General features: G+C 38.7%; 1 protein-coding gene across 1 annotated transcript in view; it reads left to right on the plus strand.

The window, feature by feature from the left end:
• Positions 1–22,275, plus strand: part of tex264a (testis expressed 264, ER-phagy receptor a) — an 84,943-nt gene extending 62,668 nt beyond the window's left edge. Inside the window, exons 3-4 of the mRNA XM_042504257.1 lie at positions 10,826–10,997; positions 21,217–22,275. Of these exons, the coding sequence (XP_042360191.1) occupies positions 10,826–10,997; positions 21,217–21,581 (537 nt within the window). The 3' untranslated portion in view covers positions 21,582–22,275. The remainder of the gene's footprint in view (positions 1–10,825; positions 10,998–21,216) is intronic.

A 22,275-nucleotide genomic window follows, 5' to 3' on the forward strand; every position in this document is an offset into this window, starting at 1 on the left:
CTGCTTCTATTTAAGTTAGTGGTTTCCTGAATTTCCTAGAATACCTTCTCATGTCTCCTAGACAACTCCACAGGACCTTCAGGGTCCAGCTGAGTTTTATGCATTGGTGGAGAAAGTAATGAACCTAAGAGGAGTGGAAGTAATGGCAGGATGGTGCTTTTTTCAGCTGAAGCAAATGAGCGTTAGCCTCTCAGTTAGCAAAGTACCCTCTGTTTTTAGGGAGGGTGAAGAGAAATTATTTCCTTTCCTTCCTTTATTCATTCCTGCGTTTATGTTTGTTAAATGATAATTCAAAACATTGTAGTATATGCAAAAAGAGTTTTGAGAGCTTGGCACTAAATCTGATGTGTAGCAGTGATGTCTTGTCTCTGAACAATGTTCTCTAATTAAATCCCATGGTTGTTGCAGAAAATATTGTCATGGTGATACCATTTCACATGTTTGCTCCTCAAGAATTTACTGACTAGCACATCTACCTGTCAACACACTGTTTAAGTTTTAGCCATGCCTCAGACAAACACCGTAGTGCACCTCTGAAAACACACAGAACAGAGCGAGGTAAAAATGTCCCTTTTGTCTGGGTCGATCTCCAGTCAGACCTCTTGATATTTGCTGCAGTTTGGTCCTCAACTTTGCGAGACTGCTGGCCTCTTGAGAGCGCGATATTCCATCTTCTCCTGCTCTGTGTTTCTGGCCATCAGCCAGAAGAGCCAGTGAGCCGAAAACAAACACAGGGTAAAGAGATGAGATGTGAAAAGACAGAAAGAAGCTAACACACAGCTCTTTGAAAACGGCTGCTTGATGTGGTGTCTTTCAAGGCACATCTGGAAGTGGAAGATTGTTTGTCATTTTTATTTATCAGACCTGAGAAAACAGAATACATTTTATATATGAAAGGCTGAATTGCTATAAGAAGTGTCAGTATCGAGTTCTTCTGCTGTACTTATGGCCCAGTTAATCCGTGACCATGTTTATATATCAGGGTTAGTTGAGTGATGCAGGGACTTAAGCTCCAGGGGTGTTGTTATCTATGTTTACTTTCCTCTTATTGGTATTTCTATTGGAACAACTGCCAGAGAGGTCAAAGACACTGTAGAGCCCCTTGAGACCATCCAATATATTTGTCTGTTTCTGCGTCCCTCAACCAGCCTTTCTCACACACAGTCATATACACACACAAACACTTTTAACACTGTAAGCCTTTTACCAGACAATCGTCCTAATCATTCCTGATTAACCCAATGTCTAGTTACATCACCACTTAATGCACTTCCCAATTAACAAAGTGCCTGTAGCAGCACTAATTTCTTCCGTAAAATAGTTTACTTTTGATTATAGAAAATCCTATTAGGTAACCGTGGGCTGTTGATCAGACAAAGATTTAACCTCTGGGGTCAATGGTCAATATTTAAGAGGTTCCAGTGTAGCATCAGCATATCCAGATAACTGATATCCAATCCAAGACTTCCCCTTCTCTTCCATGTCCTGGACACTTTTTACTAATGTCATATAAACAGATGTCTTCAAATAACTAAAGATACATTTTTAAAAAGCTTTATTGATGTTAGCTGATGGGTTTCAAGATCGCATTTTGGCCAGTGTGTTCCACCTTTTTTGCTCTTCACACAGTTGCTTACCTGCATGCAACAAAAGCCAGCTTGAACATCATTGGTCAGTACCATAGAAGAGTGGGTCTGCTCCATTTCAACGCACAGGTGCACCACTTAAAATGTAACAGCGACGGCTGGGAAAGCTGCTTAAACTGAGCGTAATCTTAGCCAGCAGCAGCAACCATGAAACTGTCAGCTGACACTCAAACAGTGATGTCAGCCTATAGAGCAAAAGCCGTGGTAGCTTTCCTAGTTGACAAATAATTCCCTGCATGGACAGTATTGTTAACAATATGATAGTATATGGTAATATGATGCTGCACGGTGGCCTCGTGGTTAGCACTGTTGCCTCACAGCAAGAGGGTCCCTGGGTTCAATCCCGGGGTTGGAACATGGGCGGGAGCCTGAGTGGGTTCTCTCCGGGGTCTCCGGCTTCCTCCCACAGTCCAAAGACATGCAGGACAGGTTGATTGGTGACTCTAACTTGCCCTTATGTGTGACTGTGAGCGTGAAAGGTTGTCTGTTTATATGTGTCGGCCCTGTGATAGTTTGGCGACCTGTCCAGGGGGTACCCTGCCTTCCACCCTATGACAGCCCCCCCCCGCGACCCTTGCGAGGACAAGCGGTTACGGACAATGAATGAATGATAATATATAAGCCTAAATGACATTCATTCTGTCCTACCAAACTCCCAATCTTGCTGCTGAAATTTAGCAACAGATTTGGAGCATGTGCTGGCTCCAATAACTGTGAAATAGTGTGGAGAATCTTGCTACTCAGAGCACCACAGGTGTACGCCAGCGTGCTAATGGCGCAGACCCAGAGTGTATCTGTATCCATTCTCAGAATGGGTGGAGTTTGAATCAGATGTGGGTGTGGTTTCAACTGGAAAGGGGTGGGACCCAACCAGAGTTGTTATTTTAAACCTGACATTGAAATAGTTTGGTCAGAAGTTACTATATTTATCCATTTTCAGAAAACTATATACTGAACAATCCCAAAATCGAGCTTCATATCATTTTTTTTTTATCACGAATTAATAGATTGAGCATAGCTGCCCAAGTGAGGATTTTCCTTAATTTCCTTCAGTTAGTAAATTGACACATTTTATGTGGATGATACTAATACTTGTAAAAAGTACATTATCTGTACTCGTTTCATTTGAGCGCTTGGCTCAGCTCTACTTCTCAGACCAAAAAATGGAAACCAGAGAGCTTCTGATACAAAAACCTTGTTCCATTGCCTTTAGGGCAGCAACTAACAGTTACTTTCATTGTCGATTAATCTGTTGATTATTTTCTCAGTTAATTGATTAGGTGTTTGGTCTATAACATACAAAAAATGTTGATCAGTGTTTCCCAAAGCCCAATATGTCATCCTAAAATGTCTTGTTTTTCCACAACCCAAAGATATTCAATTTACCGTCATGCTGTTTGGGTTCTGTCACCTGAAAGACTTGTTAAGATGAAGCTCATAATGATTGTTTTAATTACAATGCTACTATTCCTGTGAGGCGGCTTGGGGAGCAATAATAGTAAAAAAAATGTGATACTTTTATTGATCTAGTGGAAAATTACTGCTTGTATCTTCCAGTGAAGGTTAAAGATCAACTACAGAGTCGTACTGTGGGGATGCAGAGATTCAGTGTCTGGGTCAAGGGCACTTCATCAGAAGCTGCTTTAACCTGTGTCCTTTGATCTGTTAAGACGCTCCCACAGCTGGTTACGTCTCTCGCGCACATTTACATGCTTAATTAAGTTCAAACCTCCTTCTAATAAACTCGTTCTCAGATCCTGTAAATACTTTACTGTCTGTCTATCCAAAAGATTCAAATTCAAATAAAACTGATAAGGCCAGACATCACAGATTATTTGTTTCTTAATGACAGTAGTTATCATAATCAGCCTTAAAGCCAAGGAAAATTCTTCTGATTCTTCTGTTTCAAAGCTGCTGTGCATTACAAAAGCTAACTAATCTTTATTTTTCCTAACCAAAAGAAGTGACTTCATGGTTACAGATAACAGTTAAAAATAATCATGAAGCAGAACAGGTTTTCAGGAGTGGGCTGCTGTATTATGTCACGATATAGGCAGAATGAAATATTTCTTCTTACATTTGATGCTTCACTTCCTTACTCATTTTTGTACTGTGGGGAAGATATACAGTATGTGAATTTACTTTGGGGTATTCATACAACATCTAGAAACTAGGCTTAATAGCACTTGATTGTTGCAGTTTAACCAATAAAAATAAATAGTTCACCAAAAGTCTTTATAAATTGTGTGTGGTGTATATTGTAGTACTTACCTCTGTAGGCTCTCTATGGTCCCCAACAAACTAATGGCTTTCAGGAGAGTAGGCGGTGCCAGAAATTACAGCATATCAGCGCAAATAAACTTCAATGGAGACTAAAGGCAGCAACAAAAACAAACACAGAAACTGAAAAATATAATATGTACAGAAAATTTAAAAAATTTTAAAAAAAACACATCCTGTGCAGCAGTATCTAAGTGTTTAGTGTACAGAAAACTTGTTGGCTCATGGAAATCCAAACCAAACTTTAAGTTGTCCCTTATCCTTATTGCCACTTAAGGGAAAATATTTTCTGTAAGCATACAAACACTAGGTGAATTTATATAATTTATTTTGTTTTTGGGTGAACCATCCCTTTAAGAATGTTGTGTCAGTGTTATTTATCAGACCTGAGAGGATTGAATATATTTCATGCATGAAGGGCTGAAATACAATATGCAGTGTCAGTATTGAGCTTGTCTGTTGTACCTATAGCCCAGTTACTTTCTGACCATGTTTATATGTCAGGGTTAGTTGAGCGATGCAGTAAATCAAGCTCGAGGGGTGTTGTTATCTCTGTTTACTTTCCTCTTATTGGTATTGCTATCGGAGCAGAGGGGTCAAAGACACTATAAAGCCACACGAGACCTATGATAATGATATGTTTAAAGAACAGGTTTCGGAACAGATCAAAGAAAAACATTTGAGATATTTGATGCAAAACTGCTGTAAATGCTCATTGATATGCAAAATGGGCTAATGCAGCATGCAAACATACAAGAAAAAATATCTGAGTATAAACAAGCTTTTGAATTTGTATTGTCTAACTTTTTTTTTGCCATACCTGTCATAAAAATACTTAAGAGATAAACCTTATTTCAAGCTGTGCACAAAGCTGTGGTTTTAACACTTACTCACAAACTCTACACTTTCTGATTTCTCTGATTTGAATGCATTCCTGCCCTGAGAGGCTGTAACCACCCACAGTAATGACATTAGATGGGGTGGTTTTTTGCTTGAAATTGAAACCTGTGCGCCTTTATTGCTTGATTGCACATAATTAAAAAAAAAAAAAGAAAAAAGAAATCAACATAATTTTCAGTTTTTCTTGCAGGCGCAACACCATAGCTGTGGGGATTTTATCATGAAATAAAAGGCAGTGCCATTTGAAATAAATTGAAGGGTGTTTTTGTATAATAATAGGATCACTTCTTCTCCAACAATTTGAATGTAATACATTTAATAGACAAAACACCTCAGTGCTGCAAGGTCATTAATTATTAAGTGCGAGGTTGCATAACATAGAGAGAGGGGCCAGGACTGAAAGTGACCCATTTTGTAGAGCCACTGTAAGGTTAGGAACAGGTAATGCTCTGTGGAAAGCATGGGTTTAATAGTGCCGTACCAACTAGTTCATCAGTGTGACTGAGTCTGCTCTGAGGCAGCAGGGAGGAACGACTGACCTGTTTAAGACGGTTCAGTCGCAAATGCCTTTGTACCCTGCAGGAAAGCACGTTTGAAATGCAGCAGCTCCCGGACACAGATGCAGGTTAAGTGGATGCATGTTGACTCCATGAGAGGCGTTAGGGAAATAGATGGCACCCAATCAGACAGCAGACGTGGGAAGCTGAGACCAGTAAACGGCAGAGGGAAACAATAGAACACCTTTCATGTTGTATAATTAAAACATTCAAGCCAGGAGCAAGTTTTGATTACAGCAGGGCAGTTAATCTATCTGGTATTTCTTTATTAATTTCCCTGGTGAAAGTAAATATGGATTATTGGTCAGAAAAATAACTTCTGCTTAGATCAGCTTATTGACGTTTTACAGTAGATGTTAGCCGTGTTTTCCTTTTTTCTTTTTTTTCGGTTGTCACATAAGACGGTGAATAACAAGGATAAAATAAATAGATTTCTATCAGTACTTTCTAATGGAAGGACGATCTTATGTAGAGTTGTAATATTATTTAAAGAGGTTGAATAACAGTTTGGTTTACATGTGTAGGTCTGTTTTCATTTGACAGTGACAGCTTTTTCAAACACACATGGGTGCAGGGTTAATTATGTATAAATTGCCATCTATTTTGAAGCAATTCATCATGTCAACAATACAGGGAGTGATAAGGAATACCCTAATATTCACATGTGGAGTCACAGAGTTCTTTGAAATACATCAAAGGGCAAAACTTTGGATATCAACAGAAAGTTGAACTAAAATCATTATTACAGATTAAACATTGAAAAATATATCCTCAGGTATTCTACTTTAACACTTAAGTTTGGAGTGAATTTGGTTAGAAGGGAAGGTAAGAATGAGTTTAAAAAAAAACCGACATGATACTGCAAAAAACAACAACAAACAAAAAAAACACCTTTACAGCTCTTGAAATATCTTGTACTGGCAGAAATGTGTCTGTAACACAAATTATTTGCATAGAAACGTATGTTTGTAGCACAAGTTGTAAAATGTTAAAACAGTACACATCAAACATGGTTATTAAAAAGTGATGCACAACTCGTAGCCTTCTTATGTCCAAGAGAAACCAAACAGACATCAAAGAACTAATGCAAAGAAGGCCAACTGTTGTGCCACCTTATGTTGCTTGTTACTCGGCCAAGAAGTTGCCCTATAACACACTAAAAGACTACAGCCAATGGTCAACTTGCACATACATTCTGCTCCTGCGTGAGAGGAAATAACCGTATACCAGCCGGCAATGGTAGTCTGTATTTGTTATCGGACCGGAGGGATTCAAGATGTAGGACATTAACAACTCGAAGAGCTCAATGGCTAAAAATAATCTCACCTAATATAAGAGGTTTGTTACAATCTCATGCCCTCTTGAATTTAGTTGTTTTCTTACTTTCCTCAGATCCATTACTCTTCTCATCTGCTGAGCTGAGCTGCCAGTCAGAGTGAGATCAAGTATATGCCACTGATAGAAAGATAATCACAAAATGACAGTGCTTGAGACATACTATTTTCCCTTAACTAACCATTATATTGCAGTGCTTGGAAGATATGTAAACAACAATGTGGCCTAAACTTGGCCAGCAGACCATAGGACCATATCCTATCAAAAAATATTAAAATTGATCAAGTCCAGTTAAAACTGAGATGCTTTTTCAATGAAAGTGTCGCCAACTAAATTACTGAAAATATGTACCAGAGTGATGCATAACCTAGTCATCCAAAAGAGTTTTCTCAGCATGGCCTACTCAGCTTCACATGCCACAGTAATGTCAAAGCAGCACTAATTACCTACGGCTACAAAAAAAAATATTTTGAGTTGGTAGCGAAATTTGTCATTTCCTGAGCTGAAGGCGAAAAATCCATGCATGCAGCAGAGCGAGAGGTCTCACACTGTCATGGAGGGCTGAGAATATGCCGTATTTTTCAATTTTACCAGAGATAATGTGAGGTGATTTCATGACGAGCTCCTCCTCCATGGTCTATGGTGATGTTAATCAGTCAAATCACCTGATGTCTGGTGGAAATGAAATCCTGCAGTCCCTCCTGGCATAAGGACTGAAACCTCTTACACTGAGAGAATATGATAATGATGAACAAGTTCCTGTTTTAACAAGGTAAAAGTTACTGTCAGTTTTGCACAAATATATTGGTACACATCTCTCTCACATGCTGTTTCTCTTCTCTCATCTGTGACAGTATCCCTTGGAGATGTGTGTGTGTCTATGTGTGTATGACTGTGCACCTACAGTATAGTGAACCGTCTTTGTCTAGTTTTCCCTGCTCATTATCGGAGCAGGTTCAAGGAGATGGGTACTCATTTGCATAGGCAGCCCCAGGGCTGGAGCCCCCGTGTGTAGCAGCCAGGTGATTCATACCAACTCCTACAGTCTTATTTTGCAGAGGATGAGATTAAAACCAATCAATCAGCCTAGATCACCCTGACCTGGAGGAAAATGAGTCAGCTGACTGGCCTGAGACCATCCAACGAGTTTCTTGCCCTCTCGGAATAGCCCATAAAAGCCCTATTTGTCGCACAACCATGGCAACATTGGAAGTCTTTACATTCACTTCAATTTGGAGACGAGGTGGTTATGAAATTCTGAGAGCTTTCACGCAGCAAGGGGCCAACCAGCATGAGAATAAAAATTCCAGAAAAGGGAGTTATATTGCGTAGTAGAATGTGATCACGTGGGAAAGGATATGTAAGAAAAACCACAAGAGGTCCCGAACAAAGAGAAGTCAAACATAAAAGTACTATTTGAAGAAAAAAGACATTTATCCAGGAGAGACTTTATGGAAATGAAACTTATCAGAGATAATACAGTATCTGTTAAAGAAAGTAAGATTTGGATAAACTGCTTCTTAAAAGCACGGCACTTTAATTTGTGCAAATGGTCACTTTAGGCGTGAGAGGTTGAAATGAAGAATTGAGCTTGAAGTCTTTCTTGTAAAGTAGAGGATATTACATTTGTGATGCTCAATCACCAATAAAGTCTGTACAATAAGGATATATGTTTAGTGTATTAATGATGAAATTAACTTAGGACATTAACTCATGCACTTAAATTAAAGGAAAAACTGCCTGAATTAAGAAATCCAATCTGTTATTTCCATGGTCTTGCAAAGTTCAATCAATATTAGTGAACATGAACTACTCTCTCAAAGCCAGAAACCAGAGACATAAGGTCACCCAATGCGCCCTTAAATGAACAAAGTTTAACTTTTGGGAAGCAGCATCACATGCCATGTGACCAGAAATGCAATCACAGCCAGTAGGCGGTCGATGTCTTCCCTCTTAAATCAGTGCAATGTAAGAAGTTGTAAGGTTTTAGCGCAGGGCTACGAGCTTTACATCTGTTCTACACACTACATTTTAGGCGAAATACACACATAAACAACAATGGCTGGAAGACGATCACCTCAAAACTTGAGATGTATTGGTAGGCTGTGTTACTGTGTTGATTATGGTCACTTAGCAACTTCAGAAACAACCTGCCTTTGCTCCCTTTTAAAGTTGGCACAGAGTAGACACAAGACTAACACCCAGCGCCCGACCTAGCATTTTCCTAGCCCAAAGTCTCAAACTTGTGACCTCAGCGTTTATAAAGTCTTGAGCTGCTCCTTATACAGTAAACGGGAACTCGATTTGGTTTCATTCTCTTTTTCATATCCAAATGAGCTTTAATCTGTTGTAATGTTCAGGAGCTCTGTAACAGAAAATGTACACTCAGAACATAACCCTGGCTGCTCCCAGTGTCATCCTCCCAGTTCTTTATCTATGGAGCAGCTCCAGATTTTATACCCTATGTCAACCCAAATTTGAGTTTTAGCACTCTAGTTTTTGGATTTGAAAGTTGTTCAAGTTTGCTAATATTTTCAGACTGTCTTTTACCATTGGAAATATATATGTGGGCATAGTTTCTCTTGAAGTGTAATATAAAGGTACTGGAAATCAAACACTTTGCTCTGTTATACATTAAATTACTGAATAGTACATAAAGTAGCTAAAATTAGCTCCAACTTAACCAACTACAATACGCTAAATTCTGCTTACACTAATAATGCATCAGTGATTCAATAATTTATCACTATATAGCCATTTTCTGCAGTGAACTTACACTTTTTAAACTTGTGATACATTTTGCTGAAAATAATTATGCAGTTATACCTGAGTAATTTTGAGATATGAGTAATGATTGTTGAATGACAGATTTGACTTCTAATGGAGTGTTTTTATCTTGTGTTACTGACACTTTATAGGTGACCTGAATACGTCTTTCACCACTATAGCCAATAAACGGCTTTGTCAGTTATTGTTAAGATATTAGAAATGTGATAGAAATGAGGAAATAAGTGCTATCCATACTTACAGTATGTTATGAAGAGTTTGGACAAAATAGGAACAGCATTAATAAAAGTAAAACTATGCTGAAGTATAATTTTCCATCCACAGGAGAAGTAACATTTTAACACTGGCTATATGACCAAATACTGGAGAATAAAACCTTCTAAAGTAAAACTGTACAAACTTTTGTGTTAATTAGATTTTGTAGCACTTGCACTGCTTAAGTTTGTTATACTGTCATGCCTATTTTGATCATGTATTCCAGCATTGTATCTCATACTGAAACATTCATGTGTCACTTTGCGACCGATCATAGCTGAGACCGGTGTGCGCAGCCCACCCAGCTCTGCTCCAGCTGCACTCTGACATCCCATTGCAGAGCTCACGCCTCTGCAATCCCTCAGGAACTATATGAAAGCATGAAGCAAAATTATGCAAGGCTAATGTCCTCTTTAGAGAAAATATAGTATAATATTTATAAACCCTCCACTTTCTACACACACCATAGGAGGGTGCAAATGTAGACACATAGATGTGGATGGTAATGCAACTTTAATGGACTCACATGGGTGGGCATATTCATATTAATGTGCCAAAGACATAGTGTTATGTCAGCAAAATGGAGACATTTTAAAGCTACACAATCTGTTATATTTTCGGCCGATCTAAGACCATTGTAGTTATCTAAATCATCTGTAATTTTACATGTCAAATTTGTTAAAAGGCTGAGTATGAAGCAGTTGACTGGGCAGAATAGGAGGGCCTCTCATAAACACACTGAAAGAATTTCTACCTAAATGTTCAGTCTTATCAGCTCTTTCTTATTACATCATGCTTGTCGCAGTTTATAATAACTTACGTGCTCGTCTGTGTTTCTTTCCAATCCCAGCACAATGTAATTATGAAAGGTTAACACCATCTTAATTGTAGGGACCTGTAAAAGTTAGTGAAGCTCTGTTGTGCCAACTTCAGCTGATACTCAGGCTTTACTAACTTTTTTTTTCCCCAGCACTGCTAAAGGAGTACACACACAGCAACTATATAACAATGGCTTATGTTAGGCTTTACATATAACTATTAACTTTATGTTGTTTTCTTCTGCAGGAGAGGAAGCTGTGTGCATTCCCAACTATTGAGATCTGTGGCTCAGATGTCACCAACTATATGGTTCCACTGTCTCGACAGACGGACTTCTTTGTTCCAGAGATGAAGGAGGAGGTTAAAACAGATGTTAAAGAAGAGGACTCTGACGAGGACAGAGGAACTGACATTACAGGTAATGCTGTGTATTTTGTTTATTCCAATCAAACACTGTTGTTACTGTTGAGCCCTCATTAGGAAATAATTGACAGCGTAAGCTAAAAAGCTCTCCCTGACAACAAAATTCCAGCTACTAAAAAAATGTTGTCTGTTGAACTGCAAACAGATGTTTTGATAAGGTAATACAACCAAGATGAAAACTTTTTTTTTGATGCACAGCTTTCAGGTTTTGCTTCCATAACATGTCATCTTTTAGACGTGTTGAAATAAAAGATCCAAAATACAAGTGTTTATTTAAGTTCAAAATTCTCCTCTGTAAATGTATGTAAATGTATGCTAAAGGTGCATATTCAATTAGATAATGCATTATCTGCATATCGAAAACATAACATTCCAGAAAACATGTAATAAAAAACATATTGTCTTCCTTCAAGTTATCAAGTGGGAAAGTTTTATGGTGTTATCAATTAGTAAAAATCTTTACCCTTTATACTTACAGTGTATTTTTTTGCTAAAAAAAATTTGGAAATTTATCAATACATAAAGAGTTGTTCTCCTCCTCTAAGCTGGAAATCTCCAATTCAGTAGCACCTCCATGCACCGATATGCTCCAGTTTCTTCTATCTATCTATCTATATTCTGAAGGTTTTCAGAGTGGGGTTATATTATATATCATTCACAGCTGGATTTTATTCAAAAAAATGGGGCTAAAATTGATATTTCTTATGGCTGTTAACAGGATTTTTGCAGATATAAATTACATAGATATAAAATTCTCTCTGCAAAAATCATTGAGTCCAATGGTCCCAGGTGTGGATGCAAGATGAGGACCAGAACAAATAAAAAGGGAGCCAGAAGTATAAACTAAAGGTGAGGTTTACTAAAAGCGAGCTTTACTAAAAGCGAGGAGAGGGCAGGAGGCTAGCCGGCCATCAGGGAAGCTGGTGGCTGGTAAGCTGGGTGGGGGGCACATCGGGCTGGGGCTTGAGCTGATGTCTGGGAGGATCAGAGTGGACGTTGTTTTTGAGTGGCTTGGGAGTCTTTTTTAAGGATTGAGGACCCCTAAAACCAGGCAGGTTCCCCAGAAGGGATTGGAAAAGGGAATGGCAAGAAATTGCTCTGCTGGGTCCATGACTGGTCAGTTCGTTCTGTATGAGAGACACAGAGACACACAGAGAAATAGAGAGACAGGGAGACAGGGAGACAAAGCACAGGTGACACACAAGGAGTAAAAATACACAATAAAACAGGAAACAACATCAGTAACTAGAAACAAGGAAAAAACAGAAAACAAAAAACCCCCAAACAGTCCACAGTATGACAAAACCCCCAAACCATGACAAATGGGTAAACAAACTGCAACAAGAAGTTTGCACCAAGCTTTATCTGATGTTCAGGTTTTTGTTTTGGAAATGTATGCAAATTAGTGAATTTTTAATTAGAATGAGCTTCATTTGCATATTTGCGCATATAATTTTAAGAAACCTCTAATACAAAAAATAATTGAATGTAAGTAATCAGTTGGGGGAAGTTAAATGGTAATATCTATATTTATACTGTATATTAAAAAGTTTTCCCTTGGGGGGGTGTTGCCCCCAAAAAGTAAAAAAAAAAAAAAAAAAAAAGGTGATCATCCAATAGCAAGTATTTTTTTGTGCTATTTTGTCATTGAATCTAATCTCTTTTCCAGTCTAATGAAGCGAGTTAATAGAAACACAGGTTTCTGCTCTTTTGAGATTATAGCTTGTCAGTCAGAAGCAAAAAAAGAGGAAATGTGTGGCAACTTTTATTTTGTCCAACCCGCACTGACTCCCCTCCTGCCCTTGATCTCTGAACGCATGTGATATACGAGACTCTGTAATTGTTCTGTCACTACAAGTATGTGTCTTCAAGCGTAATGTCTTCTCTGCTACTATTATTCTTTCAAACTTGCTGGACCTGTAGGCTGGACTCGTGGCAGTATTGACTTTGTTATTGTACAAATCACTAGAGAAAGAAGGTGGTGTTGGTTCGGTGCAACAGAGTGGGTGGAAGTGGGCTGGTTTTGCATCAGCTGCTGTCTTCTTTGAGCTTAGATCATGTTAAATGTCTTGTAAAACACAGCAGACAGTGTATCACGAAGAAGGTCTTACGTGATCTCTGTGTGCTCACGGGTCTTTGGCATGTTGGGGTCTCCATTGTAGCCAGAGACAGGTAAAGGCCATTCTTCAGACAGAAACAGCACAATTGTCAGCTGTGGTGCCGCTGACTTTCTGTTGAACTGAGAGTCAAGGCTATTCACAACTTTAAATTAGTTTGTCAGCAGACTGGTCACCAGACCGAGACAAAGTTTTATTATGGCTCTTCTAACAAATGAGAAAGTTAATAAGAATGAACTAAAGTGTTAGAAAACATTTCACCACAGCAATTCAGATAAAACAGAGTTGATCGTGTTTTATAATCTTTTAATGGTGGTTTCTCTCGCTCTCTGTTTCACTCACTCACACACACACATGCATGCACACACACAAATGCAGTCTTCACTGTTTTCTGTTTAATCCAGAAATATACCCTCACAATCTCATAAACCAGAAACCATACAAGAGGTGAACAGTTTCTCCATTGAACTTGAAATGGTTTGAACGATAATTTGAATTTGGCAATGTTTAATAAATACACAGCTTTTGTTGAGCACATTGTGTTGACTGTCACAAGCTTTTAATCAAAGTGGAGCTTGGCGGGTTTTGTTCAGATGAGCTGATAAATTTCATCAAGCTGCAGGATGCACAATATTATAAGAGAGAGCATGTTTATTGTCTAACTCATGATGGACAGTGAAGTGAAGCCGACAGTTCCAGAGCGGATGTGATATGAACACTAACTGCTCATGCAACATAATCCAAGTGTTCGTAGTGGTTAGTCAAAAACCTGTACTGATGTTGGTGGCACTGGGATCCAAAAGCACCCCCCCTCCGCCAGCAGTTTATTGTTGATTTCTTCTATACATGAAAAGAGAAAATATAACAAATCAAATCATTCACATTAAACAAAGAAAAAAAGAATTGATTATATAATTTGGGTTATTATTTCTCACATTTTTTAATGCATCCATAATGTTGGCATTCTGGGTACATCCTCAGACCCCTCTAAACAAAGGAATCATATGAAAAACAATCCTGTCAACAAACAACATTTTAACAGGGAAAATCATTAATTTTACTTTCAAAGGTTGTCTCATTGTTCAGCACTCAGTTGGTCTGAAGGGGGTAGCCTGACAGGCCTAAAGAGAGGTTACTGTGCACAGAATAACTTCCTGGGAGCGTGTCAGAGTCCCATGCAGGGGGTTGGGTGTGGTAGCTAAAGGTGAAATGTCATTACGCATGGAGCGCTGTCCTTTAACTGTGTTGGATAAAATTAATATCCTGATTTAATAAAAAAAATAGCTAAAGGCAGTGACTGCAACAATAAGAATCTTATGGTAAAAGTCAAACTCATATATATCACAGAGAATGAAAAAGAGGGAAGAGTTCAAATAAGGATTAGGTTAGATAAACAGGATCGTTTGAGATCATAATGTAGATGATTGACAGCAAAAAACATGTCAAATACGCACATTTAAAGCATTAAAAGGCTTTCTTTTATAATATGATAGAACACTGGATTATTTTTATGTTGGTCCAAGGGGTAGTACACTGAAATGAGGTCCTGACTCGCAGCACATACAGAGGAGCAGGTCGAAATTAGAATGTAGACAAAATGAGACAAAACAACAAAAAATGTATAAAAATAAATAAATAAATTCAATATAACAGCATTCTTGGTGTTATAAATAAAAAAAAAAAACCAGTTATTTCTCAGGGTGGCTATGTAGGACACACGTGTATGTGTATGCGTGTGTCTATATTTGTAACTGATGAAATAGAGACAGAAGAGCTATATAAGACTTAGCAGATAACAATGAGGGGAAAATACCTGATGATGATGATGATGATGATGATCATCATCATCATCATCATCATAATAGTAATACTAATAATGTAATAAAAAATCCACCAAATAATGTAAAAAATAAATAAAAAATAGAAAGGATAATAACAATAATAAAAAAAAACTACAACTGGGGCGTCCGATGGCAGAGTTGAGAAAGCAGGCGCCCAATGAATGAAGGCAGTGTCCTTGCCGCAGTGGCCTCGGGTTCGACTCCTGCTCGTGGCCCTTTGCTGCATGTCGTCCCTTCTCTCTCTCCCTCTTTCACGCCAGCCATCTGTCCTGTCTAATAAAGGCTAAAAAATGCCCAAAAAATAATCTTAAAAAAAAAAAAAAAAAAAAAATCAAAACAACAGCAACTGTTGGCTGTCTAGAAAAAACTTCAGTCCCTCCTGGTACGAGGTGTTTATTCTTTTTCACATATGCTTTAGGCTCTCTTTAAGGAATGTGTTTATGCTCCCTTGGACCACTCAACACCCAAGGCCTCTTTGCTGTTAACAAAAGAGCTGAGAAGGAGCTATTGTGTGATTGGCGGTAGCAGAAACATAAATGGAGTTTCAAGAGTGACCAAATTGCTCTTGTGAAGTGTTGCTTTTATCAGACTCTACACGGCTGTACTGTATATTGTGCGTTTGCAGGACCCACTTGTCAAAATTGCAGTGTATACTAATCTTGGTTGTTTCTTTGGAAAGTTTTGTTGAATTTCTTAATATGAGTTTTACTTTCTTTCAAATGAAGAAACTGATGTTTTTGTTGAGGTGTGCATTTTCCAAAGAGTTCAACATTTGCACCGTCAGCTCAGGTATGAAATGTTACACAACAACAGGAAGGCAGGTGTGAGGCTGGATGAATGTCGCCTATTTGTGAGCAGTGTTCCTACATCATGGCTGGTCTTTCTGTATAGTTTTGATTTTGTGCTGGTGTATTACATGAGTAATAGGACTCATCAGCCGCTGTCAGAGATGGAGACTGTGTAAGTGTGTTTATGTTCCCAGACACAGCTAAGCTTTCTTAATGAGAGACAGATCAATCAGTGGAGCTAAGCTTTGTCTGACAAGCCAGCGGTGGATATCCCGCTTTGGCACCTGGGAGATTGCCTTCGACTTTTCATCCCTTAACTCTGCTGTCCGCATTATAGACCGCCTCGACCATAAACTCTCCCTGTGTCAAACATTTGTCCTGCTTCTACGATTACAGCACACTGAGAGTGAGTAAACACCCAAACAAAATGAAAACACTTTTATAATAATGTTGTGATCGCAGCATCCACTGTTTGTGCTGCGAGAAGCTTGTTAATCTTTTGAGGACGCCAATCGGCCTCAGTGTAAAACAGGCCAGTGGGCTTCATTTTTACACCATTTATCCCACTGTTGAATGGTCTGATCATCACAGACAGTCACAGTGGACTTATTGGACCCAGCTAAGGTACAGCCTTACAAAATATTGGCTTGTTAAACTTGTCAAATAGTTGCTAATTGTACTTGTGCAGTAACTAATGGTCTGTTTGTAATCACTGTATAATTACACATCATTTGGTAATAATGCCTTATTAAAGTGCGTGATTATTGTGGGAGGTAACACTGTCTGTCACATGTGGCCATACAAACCCTGCTCACTTATGGCTAATTACTGCATCTTTGTGTCCATGATGATCCACTTTGGTCCACATTATGTAAATGTCATCATCTGCCCATGTCCTTGAGGGTCTACATGGACCTCAATGTGAACATCTGCGTGCAGACCAAAATTTTTGATCATGCAGACTATGCATATAGCAAGCACACCAACAGTGCATGCTCCAGTTAAAATGACACTTGTTCCACATACCAATTCAGTATGGACGCATGTGACTTTAGCTGGTTTGCCAAGAAGACGAAGGAAACATATGTTAGTTTCTTGTGCGATATGATCTGCCAATACTCCACCAGGAATTGTGCATGCGTGGAAAGCCAGACTGATGGGGATCCTAAATTGTAGTATGAATGGAACTGTGTGCACGTCCACACAACCAGTACAAGTCTGCAACTGTATGAAGCATTGCAATGCATAAAGTATGTCAGGTTTAGAAGGAGATATTAATTGCATTTCCAGCCAACTTTTATTGTGCCAGAAATTTTAAGAAGGATAAAATAAAAAAAGGTTTTTTGTCCTCAGCTGCGGTGAAAAATTTCGGCGTATCAATGAAAGCTAAATGCAATGAAGTGCAACCGAAAGAGAATAAATTATGACATGAAGGATCTGGGTAAAAGTCCGCTTAATCTTCTCCTTCACTGTGCAAAGAAGAGGTCAACATCTGAGACAAAAAGTCCCAGCAGCCAGAAACATCAGATCTGTGCGGAGGTGCGGACATCTGATGAGGAGAATGTAACCTTCCTCAATGAAATAAATAAATGCCATTTTTACATCATGTTTTCCCTATTGTTTTTGTTTGTTTGTTTGTTTGAAATCTGACTGCTGTTCTTTAAGTCACATCTTCTACTTTTTAAGTCACATCTTTTATGATTTAATGGCTTCCATCTGGAAAAAAAAGTGCCACCAAATGTGAATTTTAATGTGTCCCTCTCCTAATATTCACATAACAGTAGTGCATGGAGTGCGCATTTATGTGCATTTTCTTTTGCCTGATTTCTAGGAATTTGTGCTAAATTTGGATGGAAACAAATTCTTTTTTTTATAATAACACTGTTTATGATGTGCAGCAATACATGTGTATATTTTAGGATGAATATTCTTATAAGCTCCTTTTTCTAGCTCTTATTTGCAAACATCTGTATCATCTTTTAACTCCTGTTTATACATTTTATTGTCACATCTTTCTCGTCATCCACTCACACTCCGATTTTCTGAGGTCTCAGCATGCCTCAGCCCAATCCGTCTCTAATTACCACCTTAAAAAAATCCTTTCCTCTGTTCCAAACAGTTGGAAGAACAAGACCTTGATTCTCTGCTAATAATCCCAATGGGCCCAATTTAGCAACTAATTTAGGCAAATGTTATCTAAAAGACTTTCAGAGGCACAGCTGGCTTCAACCAGGGTACCAATTTCAGCACTTGCTAGCAGTTGTAGAGGGGGTGAAAGTTGTCCAGTGTGTTGAGGCTCTTCCTTCGGGGGCTGTCCACCCAATTACCCTAAATAGACCCATTATTTCCCGTAAAATTCCTTGTATTGTAAAATGAGTCTCTCTGGAAAAGTACTTTAACTGCAATGTGCAAATGAAATATAAATTGCAACCTACAATCATATGCATTTTAAACCACTCAGTCACATCACATTTATAGTGGATCTGATCTACCATAGATTATTCCCAGTGGTTTTGTTTGGACCGGCTGGCTAATCAACAGACTCATAAACAGATATTATAAATAACCTAAATGGACTTCTCATATATGATATTCGTCATGCAGACAGGATCAGATCTGCCAGATGTGATAATTAGATTGCTGAGTGGTACTGAGATGTGACTGAATGAAAAGGAAAGACTGGCCTCAGCGGGGAGCTCAAATACTCCCTGTTTATTGTATTTGGGTCCCAGATGACACATTTAGTGCAAACACACTTTGAAGTGTGGATGAGATTTATTTGGAGTGTGAAAGCAGCAGGGAAAAGGCTCGGACAATAGTATTTTAGTGTCTTGTGGGATGTTGAAGTCAGCTCAAGTCAAATTATATCTATAGAGGATGTTTTATATCGAGGCTGTTCTTCTTAAATCAAATAATATATTAGGGACACACAAAAATAGGAAAAACGTCAGTATGTTGCACAAGAGCTGGAAAGGAGAAGTGGTCAGATAAAACAAACACAGTCATAAATTGGAAAAACTTTAACCCAGAATTTGGCATTGAGGTTTCAAAGTCTGTTTTTTTTTTTTGCAGAGCAAGTGTTGGCATTTTCTTCCATCCTGCCTCTGACGTCTCCTCTGCAGAAAGCTCACTGAGTAATATTTGTTGTGTAGGTGGGAGATGTTACATTTATGAGCCTTGATTCCTATTTTCATTTGTAATTTTAGGCAGTATGACCAACAAAGGCCTCATTTCTTTCATTTCTCTCCCTCATTTCAGTTCTAGTAGTTTTTTTTTTTATTTTTGACCTACCTGACAAAGAGTGCTGCTCTTTTCAGCAACCTTAATTTATTTCTACCTTTCTTTTCAGATTTTCATATCGCTGGCTTTTCCTGCAATTACTATGCTTCTGCTCAAAACATTAGAGCATTTAACTCCTGGTTCACTAACACAGTAACACCGAAAAATAACAGTAGTAAGAGATAATGAATGGCTATTCGCAAACGGAAAATCGTAGATCAAAGGCCACTTAGAATCAGGGTTAGAGTGAAGGCATTAGCAAGCTGATCATGTGGGTGAGAAATCTCCATCAGTTACGCTAATGGACACTGTTCATGATTGTTTCAGATATGTGTTTCAGACAGCAGCAGCATAACTGTTCCCTCCTTGTAAAGCTTTAGTTAGTAGCTGCATAGTAGCACAATACAGGAACATTAGATTCAAGTAATGTCGCTAACTTGGCCATGACTGGTCTCTGAGTTCATATGAAATATCTCTTCTCTCTTTAGCAATAATAATCTGGTTCCTCTGAGCTCAGCTGACACACAGACTGCTGATGAGCTTTAATAACAGGGTTCAAGCGAGGTTGGTATAATGATATTAAAGTGACTCAAAGATTCAGAACTGATGAATTTTAAGTGACCGAAGAATAATAGTTTCATAACACAAAAGACAGAGAATGAAAATGCATATACACACACATCTTAACACCCTTGCATCATCTTTAATGAGGTTTATTACACGCATAATAATAATGTTAGTTATTGTATATAACAAAGTTATTTTTTGCTGGAAATGTTAATACATCTTGACAGATAATCTTCATGTTTCTCCTGGTAGTACTCCTTATGGCATTTGTTCGAATCCACCACAGCTGTTGGAAAACAACCAATCAGAGCCAAGGAGTCTCTCACGCAACTTATAACTAGTGTAACTAGTATACAACTTATAAATTAGGGAGAGCTGATCAAATATGAGTCAAGATTCTGTAACCGCATTGCCCTATTTCTCGCCTCAAATTTTAGTGTACTGTTTAGCTGTTTAAAGTTTGTTCTGGCTGGTGGGCAGTGCTTTGTTTTTGCATGACTGTTTTTCACATGGCGTGCAAGTCACGAATATTCTCATTTTGGTTTGAAAAAAACAGGAAATGCAGTGACAGAATCTGTATTCATATTGGATCGGCACTGCCTAATTTTACAGTGTAAATTAAGGTTCTCTGGTTGTTTATTATACACATGCGGTGGATTCTTGCACATGCCATTAGAAGCTAACAGGAGGCAGAGAAATATTTTTTTCTTATTCGTCTTATGTATTTCTGTGCTAATATAGTGCCAGTTTGAGCAAATACAACAAAGTTATTTTTGTAAATTTACCAACTACAGCTTTACGTTTGTTTGTTTGTTTGTTTGTTTTACCATGCCAGTGGTGTGACTCTATAGGGCAATATCTCTCTGGCAGCTGATTGGTCCCCATTCTAATATATCATCAATGAGGTTGACATTTATGTTTTTTTATGAAATGTCTCAACAACTTCTGGGTGGATTGTATGTACGTAATGGATGTACAGACATCCTAGGGGATAAATCCCCATTTTTGGGTGGAAAACCAAGCTGTGCCACTTAACGCACCCCCCAGAGGCCTGAAGATCTTGAGATGGATATACAGAGCCTTCTCTCCTGTTGCATATGTTTTAAAGGTTTGTGTTTTTTTTTTTTTTTTTTTTTTTTGTTTTTATTCATTGCATTGTTTCTTTATTAGCATATTTCCATTGGTGTATTTTGTTTGGGGGATTCTTGTGTTTATGAATTAGCATTGTGTCTGAAGCTGCAGCACGTTTCTCCTAAGGAAAATGTTTTAGGCCCTTTGCCCTTTGTCAGCCACTGTAGTTGTGCTTTAGAACCAATAAGCAGAAATACCAACCAATGTTTACTCAAATATCCAAATAGCCATGCCCAAGATTGTCTCTGTTGTAGTGTAAACATTTAGGAGATGCAGTAACCATTTTTTACAACTTTAATTTTCCGTGTGCTTTTCTGAATTGTGAAGGTAGTAGTGACTTCGTTAATCCAACACTAAATAAATCAGCACACAAACAAACAAACACCTGTAGTCCATGCTAATTGAGTTTCCTCACCTGTAATCATTCTAGTTTGTATTTGCACACTCATAGAGCCTATTTTATCTGTGTCTCTTTCCCGTTTATGTTGCAGGTGCAGACTCCCACAGTGATGTGAGTTCAGTGAGTGGCGGTGTGCCGTGGGACAGTAGAGAGACATCCCTAGCTGCTTCCACAGCCGCCTCACTGGCATCTTCCCTGCCTCTGAGGGACGTAATGGATGCAAATGAAGACGCTAAGCAGAGGGACAACAGCGAGAGAGGCTCGAACGAGTCTATGGGCAGCGGCTCGTCCTTTGAAGAGCTTGACATGGATCAGGAGGAGCAGGAGGCGGGAGAGGAGAGGGAAGAGAGGGGAGATGGAGAAGAGGCGGAGGTCCCTGAGGGTGAAGACGGAGCTAGAGAAGCAGTTGAACTGATGGCTGAGAAGATGGAGCCCGTGGGGGATGGAGAGGAGTAGGGAGGATGCTGAAGAGATAAGAGATGAAGCCATGTAACACTGGCATGATAGAGAGTTTCTCAGTTGTTGCTGGTTATCTGTCATGTAATCTTGTTGGTGGATCTAAAGCTGTTCATGCCATGACCAACATGCCATATTTCTGCGCCTTCTTATTCTCTTTCTGAAGCCTGTACTTTTTGTTATACTGTAATCTCATTTTTAAAATATTATTCCTGATCCTATATTTAAACTCTGTCAGGACAGAATAATAGACAGCCCCATTTAGTTAAATCTTCTTAAGTAATTTTCTCTGCACATGTTGTGCAGAAAATGAGAGGCACAATTTGTTCAACTCTATTTTTCATTTCGAATTGTAATCCTGTGTGAATCCCCACCATTCGTGTTCAGATTAGAGGTGACACTTCAGTTTAAGATTTACATCAAGGGAAAAAGCAGTGACGCCGGCTATTTTGGATCATTGTATAACTTCTTTTTGCCTGTGTGTGACAGTTATTGTACCCCACTTTTAAGGTCATGCCCTGAGGAATTTTTTGTAACATATTCGTGTGCATTACCCGATTTTGGTGTCTTGATTTACAGTAACATTAGGTTTAAAATTTGCTGGAGCATTCACAACACAACAGCTCCCCAAAAGTGAAGCCAAAACATCTTGATCGCCCCCTGGTGGCTGGTTGCAGTACAGGTCATAAACCCC

Source organism: Plectropomus leopardus, chromosome 2 (genome assembly GCF_008729295.1).
Source record: "Plectropomus leopardus isolate mb chromosome 2, YSFRI_Pleo_2.0, whole genome shotgun sequence".
In the NCBI taxonomy this organism is placed as follows: Eukaryota; Metazoa; Chordata; class Actinopteri; order Perciformes; family Serranidae; genus Plectropomus; species Plectropomus leopardus.